At 41.6% G+C, this 14,608-nt stretch overlaps 1 protein-coding gene across 1 annotated transcript in view; it reads left to right on the top strand.

Annotated features, from left to right (window-relative positions):
• Nucleotides 1–14,608, top strand: part of ASPSCR1 (ASPSCR1 tether for SLC2A4, UBX domain containing) — a 48,911-nt gene that overhangs the window by 23,669 nt on the left and 10,634 nt on the right. The window contains exons 9-12 of the mRNA XM_075111508.1: nucleotides 1,463–1,544; nucleotides 2,418–2,484; nucleotides 3,363–3,425; nucleotides 3,733–3,785. Of these exons, the coding sequence (XP_074967609.1) occupies nucleotides 1,463–1,544; nucleotides 2,418–2,484; nucleotides 3,363–3,425; nucleotides 3,733–3,785 (265 nt within the window). The remainder of the gene's footprint in view (nucleotides 1–1,462; nucleotides 1,545–2,417; nucleotides 2,485–3,362; nucleotides 3,426–3,732; nucleotides 3,786–14,608) is intronic.

The following is a 14,608-nucleotide window of genomic DNA, read 5'->3' as shown; positions in this document are numbered from 1 at the left end:
GCTCCTTAAAGAAATTAATTTCAGGAATGTTTAGCTTCAAGTGGATCATAACGTTCCTTTAAACATTGCAAGCATTCTCTGAGACAGTGGGACAGCCTACTTTACACTGTAACCAAGTCTGAGTGGCACTTTTTAGTTAGAGCTGATTTTTTTTCCCCCACAGGCCACTGAAATCCACATCAGTACACAGATTGGCCTGAAAATTGCTCTGCCGCTTGTGGGTCTGGAGTATTTAGTGGTACAAATGTAGGATCATTTGGTTGGGGGTTACTGGAATACAGCCCCCCTCAAAAAAAGACCTAATTTCCACATTTGCTGATGCTTGTAATCCCTTTCACCCTCACAGCCAGGGATAAAAATAAAGGCAAGTTACATGTGAAACTGATACCAGTTGGCTTCTGATCTCAGCTGGTGAATCTTAACAAGAACTAGCTGCATACAATGCAGTATTTTAAATTAGAATTTAATTCTGATTTCATGAGGAGCTGAGAATTGGTATGACTCAGCAGTTGGTATACAAAGAAGGAATGGAGCAGGTTAGTTTCATGTTTGCATTTCAGATTGTGAGTTGGCACTTCCAGAGCATCTTGGAACCTGGTGAACCAGCTGACAGTTCTGGGTGTAGTTGGTGAAGTAGCCCTGTAGCTGTTTTGTTCAACAGCTGTTCCTGAGACACCTTGATGATTCTTAAAAATTAAAAGAGGTCCTTCAAACTGTATAGGTGTAAGAGATTAACTTGCAAATAGTTGTACGGAATTATAGGATCACATGTTTCACCAAAATCTAGGCTAGTAAGTTGGTTATTCAGAATTAGGTGCAAAGAAGGAAAAGAAACTAAAGTTGAAAATGGGATTTGTTGAATCTAAGCTTATTTCTTTATTACAGGAAAATATATAATAATTTTATTGAATTTATTGTTTCATCTTAAATACAGGTAGATTTTTTTGCACCTACTACTTCTTCTAAAACTCCAGTCTACAGATCCTTGAATGATCTGAAACTTCTCATTTTTGTTTTGTTTCCCTGTTGCTAATTAATACCCATTAATTTCTTGTGCCAGCATTTTTTTTCAGCTTCAGTAGCTCTTCCTCCCTCCCTGGAGTAATCACATCCAACTTTAGTCTCTGTTTTATTAGATTAACAGGTCTATCTCTTCTTGAGTAGTCCAAGCAAACATTCCCCTGCTCTTCTTAGTATCTTTTCTGGCATCTGCTGTAGTGAACTTATTTTTAAACTTGTACAAGAAAAGTAATTTTATGTGGTATTGTGGCTGATGCTCAGTAGTTCCATATATGAGACTCTGGGGTAGGAACCACAGGAGGTGGGGAAAATGCTGTGAGGCATACATGGAACAGTTGAGTAATTCCCATCAGCCCTGCTTGGACCTTTCACTTTCTTAATAAAATAAAAATACATCTTAAAATTATAAAAGTGACAGCTTGTGTTCTTCCCATGTATCTAGGAAACGCCTGGAAGAAGCTCCACTGATGACAAAATCTTTGAGGGAAGCTCAGCTGAAGGAAAAGCTGGAGCGTTACCCAAAGGTAGCCTTTGTTCTTTTCCAGTCCCTCTGGCTAGTCCAGATGTGGGGGTCGGGTAACTTTGGGAATCAATTCTCATCAACAGGAACTTGAGCTACTTATAGGAAGACTTTTCAAATTCCTGTCCCTGTTAATATTTTGTGGGACTTGCATAACAGTTGTACCACGTAAAATCAGTGGGCCTGTAATGATATGTTTGAGTGGCAGGCAATATAGCTCCTTCTATTTTGTTCCAGATGTTCCAAAACCCTGACGATGTGCCCACATCAGTCTGTATGACTGAACTTTCCTATCTGCCTCTGCTCTGTAGACTCTTACATTTGGATAGTATCTCATTACAAGTTAAATGATAAGATATTACAGATTGGAGATGTTTTACTCTGTAAATATGATCCTAATGCAGTTTTTGTCTTTGTTGATTTATTGCGAAAAAATAAGAAATTTAAGTTCCCAAGTTAACTGCTTTCTGACCAATGCTGGAAATAGAGTGGTACGAGTTACTTCAGATGTATGGTGGGAGGATTCCTGCTGCTATGGACACTTCAGGATACTGACACACTGTCTGTACCTGTCCATGGGTGACTTTCTACTTTGTGCATTGTTTAGCACAGGTAGCTCCTACTCTCTGAATGTGCTGTACATCATACTGTTTCTATAGATCAGCTGTCTTACAGCCTTTGAAAGCCAGACAGCCCATGTTCTCTGAGAAGCTGCACAGTAATTGGTAGCCAGTATGTTATTCTATTCCTGTAGAGTAAATATCTCAACTCTCCCCATTAAAAAAGAAGAAAAACTTGCTCAGAAATTCTAAGCCAAGGACAGGTGTTACAGAACAGCCATAAACAATTGACCTAATGTGCTTTGCCTCTGACTTAGGTGGTGTTGAGAATCCATTTTCCAGACCGTCATGTTCTACAGGGGTTCTTCCGTCCTAGTGAAACTGGTAAGAGCAATCTCCACTTCAGTCTGTGTAGCTGCAGCTAACCTCTCTCACCATTGATTAGTTGCATGACAAAAGAGAGTGGCTCTGGACAGATCTTTCTGCTGTCCAGGGAAGCAGCAGTAGCTAGTTACACTGTCCTTATAGGGCCCCTGAACTGGATGAGAAAAGGATCTGGGGTAATTAACTAAGGGGAATTTATTTCCAGGCTTACTTGATGGAGACTGTCAGGCTGCTTGATGGCAAAATATTTGTGCTCAGGAAACTGTCCCTCTCAATACCATATTGTTCGTGCCCAAGTGCTATGTTACTGAGATGAGTTTGGACACTTCCTCTATGTTAAAGCTTAAAAAATCTTAGGAAAAAACAACACACACACACCCCCAGTCCAAAACAAAACAAAAACAGGAAGAAGAAAAAGAAGCTGTAGTAAGAATAATAGGGGATGAACCTTTCTGCCTGTGTCAGTTCACAAAAGGTGGTCAGACCATACACCAAGTAGCTCTTACTGTTGTTAGCTGAGAATAAGAGGATCTCAACTGGCAGTGATGGTTGCCCACACAAATTTTTGATACTTTTGGGTGGAACAAGAACTAAGAACTAGTTACCGGAGTCTCACCTAGCTGGTCTCTGCAGATCCTGCAGCTGCCATTGGATTTCCTAGGAAGAACTTCACTGGCATCCTGCAAAATCTGGTCTAAGTAGTTTGTTTGGGTTTTTTTTTCCTCCAAGATATTTGTAATAGTAACAGTGTTCTTCTGAGGGAAGAGGCAATCTACAGACGTCTTAGAGGTCAGGTCTGCTGGTACAGGTTTGTCTTTTTGCCCAGCATCTGAAGAAGCAAATGTAATTCAGCAAACCTTTCTCTCCTTTTTTCACAGTTGGCATTTTGAGAGACTTTGTAAGAAGCCACCTCGCAGATGCAGACTTGCCATTTTACTTGTGTGAGTTTGCTGTTGATAATATTTGGCCTTACTTTACAAAGCCTGTTCCTAGCTACGGTGCATATGGGATCTTGTGATGCCATGAGGTATGACCTGGGGAGGATTTCCTTCCCTAAATACAACCTCAGAGTGCAAAGAAGGTGTAACCTGCTCACTTAGCCGCATCATGCTTCTGCCTAATAAGAAGCTTATGTGGGCAGCGTGAATGTGTCACTCCTTTAAAGAGCAGTAATCCCTCCCATACCTGCTGTATGTATTGTTTTGGTTGCTGGGTGGTCCTGTTTTGTAACTTGTTTTTTAACTTCAGTTATTGCACCTCCCAGAATCATCTTGAACGATGAAAGTTTGACGCTCTTTGAGGTAAGGACTCTCAAGTGTGCTCTGTGATTCTCTCTGACTTGCTGCTCCCCTTCACCCCGCCATATGCCTCAGTTACTTTTAAAACAAGCTGTATAATGTTGCGATCCCTGTAGGCTTCTGCTTAGCCAAGACTAATGGAACCAGGTGTTATGGAGCACAAGCTCTTCACCAGAAGAGGTCCACCTTGTGCAACAATATGTGCTGGCATATTGTGGCAGGGTTGGGGGGTTGCATTGTTTCATACATACACTCAGTGCCTTATGGAGTCTGAACGGTATTTAACCTTGGAACATTATTGCCAGAGTGGAGCTAATGTGAGTTTGCTGTATCTGTAGTTGGACTACTATAGTAAGAGATGTCACACTGGATTTGGATAGGTAACTGTGTTCAATTTCTACAGCAGAGGCCATAGTAGTCAAAAATCTCACCTTTTTGATAATCACTATGTGGAAATTTATTTTAAGCCAGCTTATACATTGAGGAATATGTGCTCTCTATGTGTAACTTTTCTCAAAGGCTGAAATTTAGTTTTTCAAATCCAGATTCCTGGAGGTTTATTGCAAATGTTGAATAAGGTGGTCTTGAAGTCTCTGGCCAGAGGCTCTTGGCTGTCTAAATCACACATGTGTTACGAGACTGATCGATTGATTCTGCCAGTGACTTTGCCCCAGACTCACCATGTTTAAAATGCGCTGTCATTCAGGGAGAGGGATAGAGAAAGGGACCTTTCAGGCAGCATGGTGAATTAGGTAGGGATTAGCATGCCTCTGAAGTTGTTTGTAATGGAGCTTTCCAAATTCCACAACTTCCTGACCAGGCCATGTGGAAGAGATACACGTGCAGCTGCTTTTAAATGTTCAGGGGAGCAAAGTGTGGATCTCTGTGTTCACAGTGGGAAGTCTCTCCCCTTCCTAATACCTTGTTAAGAATTTTTTGCAGAAATTTGAAGTTTTGGGAGTGGTTTTGTTGGTTGGAGTTCCTTGTTATTGTCACCATGCCTGTGACAGGTTTAGCTTCCTAGGGAGTCCTGAGCCTCTCGGGGATCACAGCCCTGTTTGGTTCTGTGGTTCAGGAATTGCTATGCAGTAGCTCTTGGCCCCCTCCCAGCTTCACAGCCTGAGGGGTTGCTCTGTTTCTATCAGCCTTCCTGCTGTCGGCTTGACCGTGGCCTCCCTTCGAGTGCGGGGTGTGCATGGCTGTGCTTCTCCCATCGACAGGAGTGGGACAGTGTTGGTAAGACATAATGCCATTGTGGGTGGGGAGAACAATGATTTTTCTGTTCAAAGTCATTTTATGTATTTTAATTAATAATGAAAATACCAGTGGAAAGCACTTTGTGTCTTTGGGCCAGGAGGTTTTGCTGTTTGGGCATGAAGGCAGTTCTCCCAGCTTCCCCTGACTTGTGCCATCTCACCCACATCTGCCACGCAAAACACTGTCTGAAGGCACACATGGTAACCATGATGGGAAATGCAAAGGACAAATCTTGTCTTCAGATTTCTGAGAAATCCCACGAAGGGGAAACTGGCTATGGTTGCTTTGCTAATGAGATATTTGGAAAACATTCAGAGGAACAGCAGATAATAAAAAAATGTTCTGCACTTGTTAGCAGTTCTGAGGCAGGGGAAGCAGCAGCAGAGCTGTGACTAGTACAGACTGGTCTGACCTGGCGCATGCACGCTACCCTCAGCCTTTCTCTGTCTGGGTTTTTTATTTTTTATTTTTTATTTTTTCTTTATTTTGGTTCTAAGCTGTCATGTCTGAGCACGTCCCTCACCTAGAGTTCCTTTACACACATTTTCTAACATCGTCTTTGGAAATCTTTTCTCCTCATTCCAAAGAATGGTCTCTCTGCAGCTTTTACCAACAGAGGTCTCCTGCATAAAATGGGTTTTTTTAATCCTTTTCTAAGATTTGGCTGGGATGTGTTCCCAGATTTCCTGTCTCAGCCTTCAGACTTGTGTCCCTACAAAATACACTGCTTTCTTTTCAGCGTATCTGTAGGAAGTGATATTCTCCCCCACCCGTATGCCACATTTTCCTCTAGAATCTCATGGACTTCAAGTTTTGGCACTATTTATTTTTAAGATGGGCTTTTTTTTGTTTTAAGTACATCCTAGATGCTGAAGACTCAAAATCTGCCTCTGTAATGAACCTTTTTCCTATTCTCAGTTCGTTTTCTATTGGATGTTTTGTTGCTTCTTCGATTTGAAGGTACTTACCTTTCTGATGCTTTCTTCCATCATTTTCTGTCACTGTTGGAAAATACCCTGTCTGCTCATGTGCCTCTCCTTACCACCTTGAAGCCTCCTATGACCATTCTCTTCCTCTTTTTGAGTTAGCTTCTAAATCCTTTGCATTCCATACTCATTCCACAAAGAAAAGGAGGTTTCTCTGGCTTTTCAGTAAACTTGAATGCAGCACCCTTTTTGCTGGCCTGTATCTGCCTCCTGTTCACCCATCCTCTGATGCTGTCTCTGGTCTCTGTTGTTAGCTTTGGTCTATCTTCTAAATAAAGTTCAAAATCCTCTGCTTACCTGTATTTACCCCTTGCCCAGCCCTCCCCACAACACTGTTCCTGTATTTTCTCTTTTCCAACATACATCCGATGTTTCTCTGGATGTCTTCTGAAACATAACTTGTTCAGTGAAACACCACAGAAATAATTACGTCTCCCTGTCTTTGAATTAGAAACTTTATGGCAGGAATTTTATTCAATTTGCTGTGTTAAAGCCTTTGTTCTGTACCTGGCACCATTACTTCTGCTTGTTACATGTGTGGCAATTTCCCGGTTTCCTAGTTGTGACATTTACTGTGGAATTCATTCCTCGCGGCAGTTCCCTGAAACATATAAAAATGTGTTAAATTAGCGCTCTGCAAAGACTTTGAGCTGCCTTACAGCCCAGTCTTTTACACTCCTTGAGAAACCACAGCTTGATGAAGAACCTGGTCAATTTTAGTGTCAAACATCTTCCATTTTTAGTGGCTTTCCTGAGATTGAGGTGCTCGCTGTGTCAAATGGCAAAGGGGCAAAGCCTTGACGCTAGTACAAAACTGTGACTGTTCAAGATATGGTGCTCAAAAGCTGAAAATTATTCTGCAAATCGACTGTTTTAAGGAATGATTTTTCTAATTTCTCAATTCTTTGTCAACACAAAAGAATAACATCCCATTAAGATAAAGGGTAGCAAATCCAAATTTGGGTTAAGAATTTATTTTTTCATACAACGCGTTATCACAGTGTAGTCTCATTAAACTGTAATTAGAAAGTGGTTGTGTTGACACTTTGGGCATAATTAAAGAAAAATGGATTATTTTTTAAAGCATAATCTTAAGTATATAGAATAATTACAATTATTTGCAAAATGTGGAAAGCAAATAAAATCTCATGCTTAAACTATTTTTAGGGATTGTAACGTGACATTACGAAGAGATTATTAGCACATTATTACCTAACAGTTGCACGACTTGGCATTTTCTTCTTAACCAGCTGGCTCAGTGTGGGTAAATGTAGTGATGCATATGCGGGGAAAAATAATTTGAACTCAGTGAGCTCTTGGGTTGATTGTTACTGCTCTTGGGCAAAGTCTTAAGGTGACAAAATCATCAGCTCATTACTGAATAGTAGTTAAAATTGAAACAACCTCCTTCCCAAAATCCAAACTATTCAGAATGAAATAGATAACAAAATAAAGAACATCACTGTGTCATTGTATGAAACCAGGATTTGCTCGCATCTTGAACGGTGTGTGCAGGCCTGGTCTCTCATCTTAAAAAGGAACTGGTAAAGGCACAGAGAAGGGGAATGAGGATCATCAGGGGTCTGGAATGGCTCCTGCGTAAAGAAAGACTAAGTAGGCTAGGACTCATCAGTCTGCAAAAAAGAAATAACATATCGAGGAGAAGCTGGAAGGGGTTGATTTCTTACTCTCCCTAGTACAGGAGTGAGTGGCATCAAGTGGGGCAAGCAGGAGCTAGAGTAGATGGGAGAAGGTAGTTGTTCATGCAACGGAAGTGTGGAATTCTTTGTCACAGGGTGCTATGTACTAAAAGTGTATACTGGTTCAAGAGAAGTTCGGACAAGCTCAAGGCAGATACCTACTGAGAGTATCTCTTAATATATAGAAACCATTTCAGGAAGCTTCTGAACCGAAAATCATTGCTAGCTAATAGTATTAGGGGAAAGTATCACATACAAGCAAAGAGCAAGGGTACTCCTCTCTGTGCACCTGGATTTTGCCCGCTGTTCGGGACAGGATACTGGCTGGGCTGAATGGACTTTGGGTCTGCATACAGTTGTTCCTATGTCCTTGTGTATTGCTGGAGGCGGACCGACCAGTCTGCCTTTGCAACTTACCTGACTCAACAGCAATTCCTATATTGACTCAACTACCCTAAAGGCTGAATAATAATGGACTAATACACATGACATGGGAAACAATTTCATGTATAGCAGAGGATTTAAACTGGTATGTATGACTTATTTCTTTGAATATCCTGGAATAATTAAGCCTTTGTAACTTTACTGTCTGTTAGGTGTTTAAGTGGTTTTTTTTTTTTCAGCTTTGTTATTTCATTAATGGAACTATTTTGTGTACAATTCTCCAATTTTAAGGAAAAAAAAACCCCAACCCTGACTGTATGAGCCTTAGAATTCTGGAGAAAACAGCTGATAATATCAGGACAATTTGTTAGATTTTCCTTTGCTATATGACATCCTGTGTAGCGTCTCGAGAGATGCAAAGTATAAGCAACTTGTTCATGAGACAGTGTGTTCTTCTGTACAGTGCAAGTGATGGTGTGACACATACAGGTAGAGAAAAATGAGTATGTGAAACAATAAGGGCACTGCAAACTCCTTCTAACCAGGTGTCCTGTAGAAGCTTTTTTTTTTTGCATAGTAATTTTTATTATTTCTCAATAACTTTTCTCAATAACTTTTTTCTCAATGACTTTTCTGCTGAAGACCCTAAGGTGGATGTTTGTCATTTTAAAGGAACTTTATCTGAGTAATTTAGACTGAATGCGAGGCTGCTGGTTACAGATGAGTCAGCTGAAGAGACTGCTGCCCCAGTTATTCTCATGTCTGTCACCTGGGCTGCTATTTATTTCATTCTGCATGAAATGGATAAATACAAACAGTTTAAATAACAAGGATTTGCAGGCTCAGGTCTCTTGACTGAAGTGGATTAGAATCTCATAACACACAAATCCAAGTGGTGATTGTTATCTTGCAATGTGCGGTAGTGGGCTGAAGAAAGTGACCTTCTCAGGGCTATGGTTTTAGCTGGAAGGGTATGCGTGTCTGTAACGTCGTGAAAGTGAGTGTTTTGCTTGCATATGACACTCACACTGTACAAGAGTTTGCTGATGCAGTTATGCCAATGGACTCAAGGAAACTTTTTCTGCAGGAGACCTTGCTAAAGTTCATGGTGAGTTTAAAGAACTCACTCTTGTATTTTTTTCTCCTTCTGCAGTTGAGTATATAAACTTTGTGAAGTTTATACTTGTAATGGAGCTTGTCTCCATAGACCATGTGGTGCAGAAACCGCAGGTGGTTGGAAATGTGTATGCAGCTATAGGTATTTAACTTTCTAGATTTTCTTTCACCAGCTACATTCATTGTGATGTTTTAAAATGCTATTGTTTCAAAAAGTTTATTCCCAGAATTAAGAAAGGCCGTCCAGTTCATCACAGCTGACTTGCAAAAATGAGTTGATGGTGAAAGGAGCAGGCCAGAACATTTTTCTAATAAAGTTTTTCTTCTTTAAAAAAAAGGGGTTTTTAAAAATCAAAATATATTCAGGGAGGCTTTATGTTCGAGGCTAGCAACACTACTCGAATTCGGTTTAGCAATAAGGGAAGATGTGTCACTGGATAGACAAGAAACAGAAGGGGAATTGATTTGATTGAGGAGCAAAGAAATTCATGTATGTTTAGGGTGAGGTGTGAGAAGGGAGAAGGCTGCAAGGGGCTGAGGTGACATGGAAAGATAAAACAGGGTGAAGAGAAGGAGCAGAAAGAAATGTGTGCCTAGATGGGGTTGGGTTCCACTGTCTATTTAGAGTTTCAGATTTTGGAGCAATGGGTTCTGTGCTGCCAGGAACGTGTGCTGGGGGAAGGGCACACAAGCATGTGCATTAAAGCCTGAAAGTTGTTTGATGCAGCTGGGTGTAAAATGACCGCAATGTAAAACGGGTTTGTAGATTGGAAGAGCTGTGTTTAGTACCAGTGGCCATGTAGCCTGTGTCCCTTGCCTGGGGCCCTTCAGCCCTTTCAGGTCATGGTCTGTTATGGCAGGAGTGATTCTGTGTATTTATAAACATTTTATTTGGATGAAGCATCAAACAGGAAAAAACAGTTCCTGCCGAGAACTTGTCATACCATTCTGGTTACCCGTACTGCTTGTCAGAGACCACAGTGCTCTAACTTACTAGGATGGTGCCTTATCTCAGTTTAGGTCAGCCGATTCTGGGTGAAGCTTTGCTCCCCGTTACCAGTGTAAATCCTTTTTCATCTTTAACTTCTGCCTTGAGTCAGTGAAGGCCCCATGCCATAACGTCTTCTGCTTGGATAGGCTTTCCCTTCTGCTGCAGATCCGAGTGCTTGGCAGGGACTGAAGGGGGCTTTCTTCTCTGGGAAGAAATGGGTGCGGAAGTTGCTCTGGCTTTCGTGTCCCTGGCAACTGTGTTATTGTTGGATGCCCTTTTTATAGGCGGCTGTTACTAATCGGGCTGCTTTGCCTGAGCCTCAGTGCTCTCAGTAAAAATGACACTGGCCCAGACCAAGAGAAGTGAAAGTTCTGGTGCTGGGCCAGGTGGGGAAGCGCTGGGCACAGGACTTGCTCACCGCTTCTCGCTTGCTCTCCAGTATTGCCTTACCAAGTATGAAGTCTTCAATCTGGGAAGAAGTTTGTGCGGGTCAGTATCCACGCTCACTGCAGGGCTGAGAGCTGCAGAGCAGGCTGCGGTGCCTGGTCCTGCACTGGATGGGGTTAGGCACTGTATGGGTGGGTTAGGTAAAGACTTTGCTCCTTTCAGGCATCGTGTGGTCTGTGGAAGGGAAACTTTTTGTAGTTTAGTCAGAGCTCCCCTTCCATTCACATTATCTGGAAGGAAAGAGATGAAAACACGGAGCTGCTCTGTAAAGATAGAAGGCATACGGTTAAGGTATTTTGTAAAATGTGTGGCTTTCAGGCTGGGGGGTTTTATGCTAAGGTGACCTTGCAGTACTCAGCATCTCCATAGTGTGAGAGCCTGTTCTGGAATAATGCTGTGTTTTGGTATATAGGATGCAAACGTGAATGAACTGCTGTGGAGCGTTTGGTTCTTCTGGATGTCGTAGGGAAAAGGGAGCACGAGTGAAAGAACAGAACAGCTAATCTCTCAAGGGTTTTTTGTGGTATCTTTTGTTTTGGAGGATGTGTGAAAGGTTGAGGAGGGAGGTCATCTTTATCAGTAGTACATCTCTTTAAGGTTGTCAGGTTGTATCACGTAACTGCCAAAATTCACAGCTTTCACTGCAGGTGTTCTGTGTCAGTAGTGTTGGCAATAGCCTGCTGGAATGCTTTGCCCTGGTGTGGTTCCCTTGCAAAGATACCTACACATAACCTGACACTTGATTTTAATGGAATATTTCTTAGATGACTAGAAACCTGTGTTTCAGTTCAAAACAGGTCTTCCAAAAGAGGTACTACCATCTTGTATCTAGCCATTCTGGATTTTTTCAGTATTTAACTTTCATATTATCAGGCTGATCACTCTTTCATACACATCTTGCCTGAGCAGAATATAACATGCCAAATAGAGGTAGACCATAGGTGCTTCGTAGAACACCTCTGGAGTGTATATTCGCTTCAGGAATAAAGTGACTTTCAGAGGAAGCAAAGGCAATCATAAGGAAGATTGCACTGAAATCTAATTACCTCAGTGATAACTGTGAGTTATAATTGAAATTGTATGAGCCTTAGAATTCCAAACTAGAAATGTGAGATTTTGTCTAATTACCCTGTTCCATATATGTTTTTCCATTTTTTTAAAACGTGGTTTATTCTCCTTTTGCTCTCAGAGACTTCTTAGATTCTTGTTCGCCAAATATAATGCTTAAACTCTTGAGAAACAAAATGAGAAATAGTTAAGAAAACAAAATAGTAAAGGAATAGGGGTTGGCTTATGGCTTCTGCACAGTCCATTCTTGGTTTTCTAGGTTGCCTCATGTCTTCTCAATATACATGACACAATGTCTAAACATAAGTACACTGTTACTACTTTTAAGTAGGGCTGGAAGAGAAGCATACAATTGTTTATTCACTTCAGTATATTCTTAGGATACTTAATTGCCTTCTGTTTTCTTCTTTTCCTTTGGGAAATGTCTTGGTACATATGGAATTCTAGCAGCATCCTCCAAGGATATGGGACTTCTCTTGATTAACTTCATACGTTTCTAGAAAATCCTTTTGGTCTTTGCTGAGGCTGTCAGAGGCAGAGCCTGCTTGAGCCCAAGCACAGTGTGTTCTGGACGTTGGCCACTGCCAGCCTGGATGTTTTAGGAACTTACTGTCATGGAGACTGCATGATTCCTGATGGTATCACATCCCCACCCTCTGCTAGGGTAGAGGGTATAGTTTCTTCTGTGATATGACTGGAAGTTTGTTGGTTGGGATTGCTGCTTGTCCAATATCAGACGTGAATCACAGAGTGGCACCTAGCTTTCCCAGGTCTGAAGTTAACAGTAGGTTATCCTCCCCTCTATAGATGACCTTGGTGCTGTCTATATGGAAAAGTGGATGGTGTCTGAGGCAGTAATGTGAGCACATTTGAGCATTCAAATATTTATAAATGACTGAAATTTGTACTGAGGCCAATAAAAGGAATCACTGCAGATGGTGGAGTACCACATTATCAACACTTCTGCTCTCCCTCCACCCTCTCACTCCATTCAAACTGATAAGATTGGAACCACATTCATTAAATCCAATTGCGTACAATGAAGGGAGAACCTTTACGCTGCAAGCAAAACCGGGAAAAAAGACAAATATTGTCAATTTGTTTGCCAAGATACTTGGGCTGAAGGAGCTGTCTGAAGTGAATTCTCAAAAAATATGTGTGTATTTACAGTATAGTGAGCACACAGATTGGCAGCAACATGGAGTTTTTGGAACCCATAAAGACTTCAAGGCATTGCTTTGATTTTCTGTTATTGCTGTTTTTGCTGGCTGCCTTATCCTCATGTCCCTTGAAGTGTTTTATAATGTTCTGCTCTCCAGAACTGATCAACTGCAGGCTTCCCTGTTGTAGCACTTGGCTTTGGGTTCCTTATAGCTCTGGTTGCTTGTTTGTGTTTTTCTAGGCTAGCCGAGCTTTTCAGAGTTGCTTCTTCCCTTCTTTCTCTTCCCAGAAACAGGCACTTGTGCAGTGCATACCTGGGGTGCGTTAGTGGAAAAAAATCATTGATTGCTGAGTTAATACTAGGAAAGAGTTAGCAGAAATAAGAATACCAGCCACTGGAAAAGTCAAGGCAGCAAAGAGGGCAGGAGGCCATCATCTGTCTTCAGAAGAGCTAAAGGAATTCACAGGCTTTCACATAAATATTTAGACCTTCTAATCAGATCTTAAGAGTGTACCGAGTGTTTCCTCTGGCATGTACCATGGAGCAGAAATCCAGAGGAGCTGTTTGTTCCTCTCTTTGCCTTTGGTTCTCTTTCCATATCCTATTTGTTAATGCCAGTTTGGGCAATGCATCTGGCATGCTTGTTCAGTGAAGCCGACTACGAATTAAGCAGTGTGAAGCCTTCTCTGCTTTTTGGCAAGAGTCTGAATGCAATTTCAGAAAAAAATTATTTCATCAGAGTCAGTCCATCGGAGGTTTTTCCAGTGGCAGGCCTTGCGGTTATTCCACTTACTAGTAAAGAAAATGGCAATTAATAGTAAAATTCATCCAGCCCAGAGGATGGCATTCACCTTCCAGTAAGAAGCCTTAGCCCTTTACTTACCCGTTCAGGATTTTCTCATCTGACTAGATTTTGGTAGCGATCTTACCTCCTGTTTGTTTTGCGAGGTCTGTTAACTGTGCTCGCAAAGGCTGTCCATACTTGCTTCTTATGCTGACCTCGAGTAAGGCTAGGCACTTCAGTCAGGATGAGGACCTTCCTTGTATGACCGAGTTTAGAGTGGAAGTTCTGCCAAAAAAAGTTCCTTCTTCTACTGTCAGTTTCGGAGGCCGGATCTTTCTGATCTTGGCTCAAGGGCTCAATGAATGCTTCTTAAGTAGCCTTCTCAAAATAGTGCTTTCAAATCTTATTTTTGCTTTATGAATTTTAAAGGTCCCCTGCTCTGGCTGGATCAGACCTCCTCCGTATTGGCTGCAGAATATCCATCTTCTTTGGCAGTTGCAGTCCACATTGAGCAGCTTTGTTCTCAGGTTATAAACACGAACCACTTAGTCAGTTTGCCCCTTTCACCATGACCATAGTGTTTATTTCTGTTTCAGCAATGCTTTGCAGTCTTGCTGGAGAAGCTTTTGATCCACCGGCTTTCCGGTTGAATTTTCCAAGAGCTAGTTTATGTGTTTGGGGTGTGTGTACTATGCAGTATTTCATGTTGGTAGCTTGGGTTTCTCCTTCCATGCGTGTGTTCCTTTGAAGTGCTTATTTTCTTATTCATCTTTTAACATTAAACTAACAGCAGACCTGTGGCACTCTAATCTTTTCAGATCATGTAACGGAAAGAATGCTTCTCATTCTGGCAGCTGCAAGTTCCCCTTAGACAGCAGTCTCTGCCTGGTCTGAAAGCATCACACTGTCAGTGAACAGAATAACTGCATGG

Source organism: Phalacrocorax aristotelis, chromosome 16, assembly GCF_949628215.1.
Source record: "Phalacrocorax aristotelis chromosome 16, bGulAri2.1, whole genome shotgun sequence".
In the NCBI taxonomy this organism is placed as follows: Eukaryota; Metazoa; Chordata; class Aves; order Suliformes; family Phalacrocoracidae; genus Phalacrocorax; species Phalacrocorax aristotelis.
Note: the sequence above shows the minus strand (reverse complement) of the source record. Positions and strands in the feature narration are given on the sequence as shown.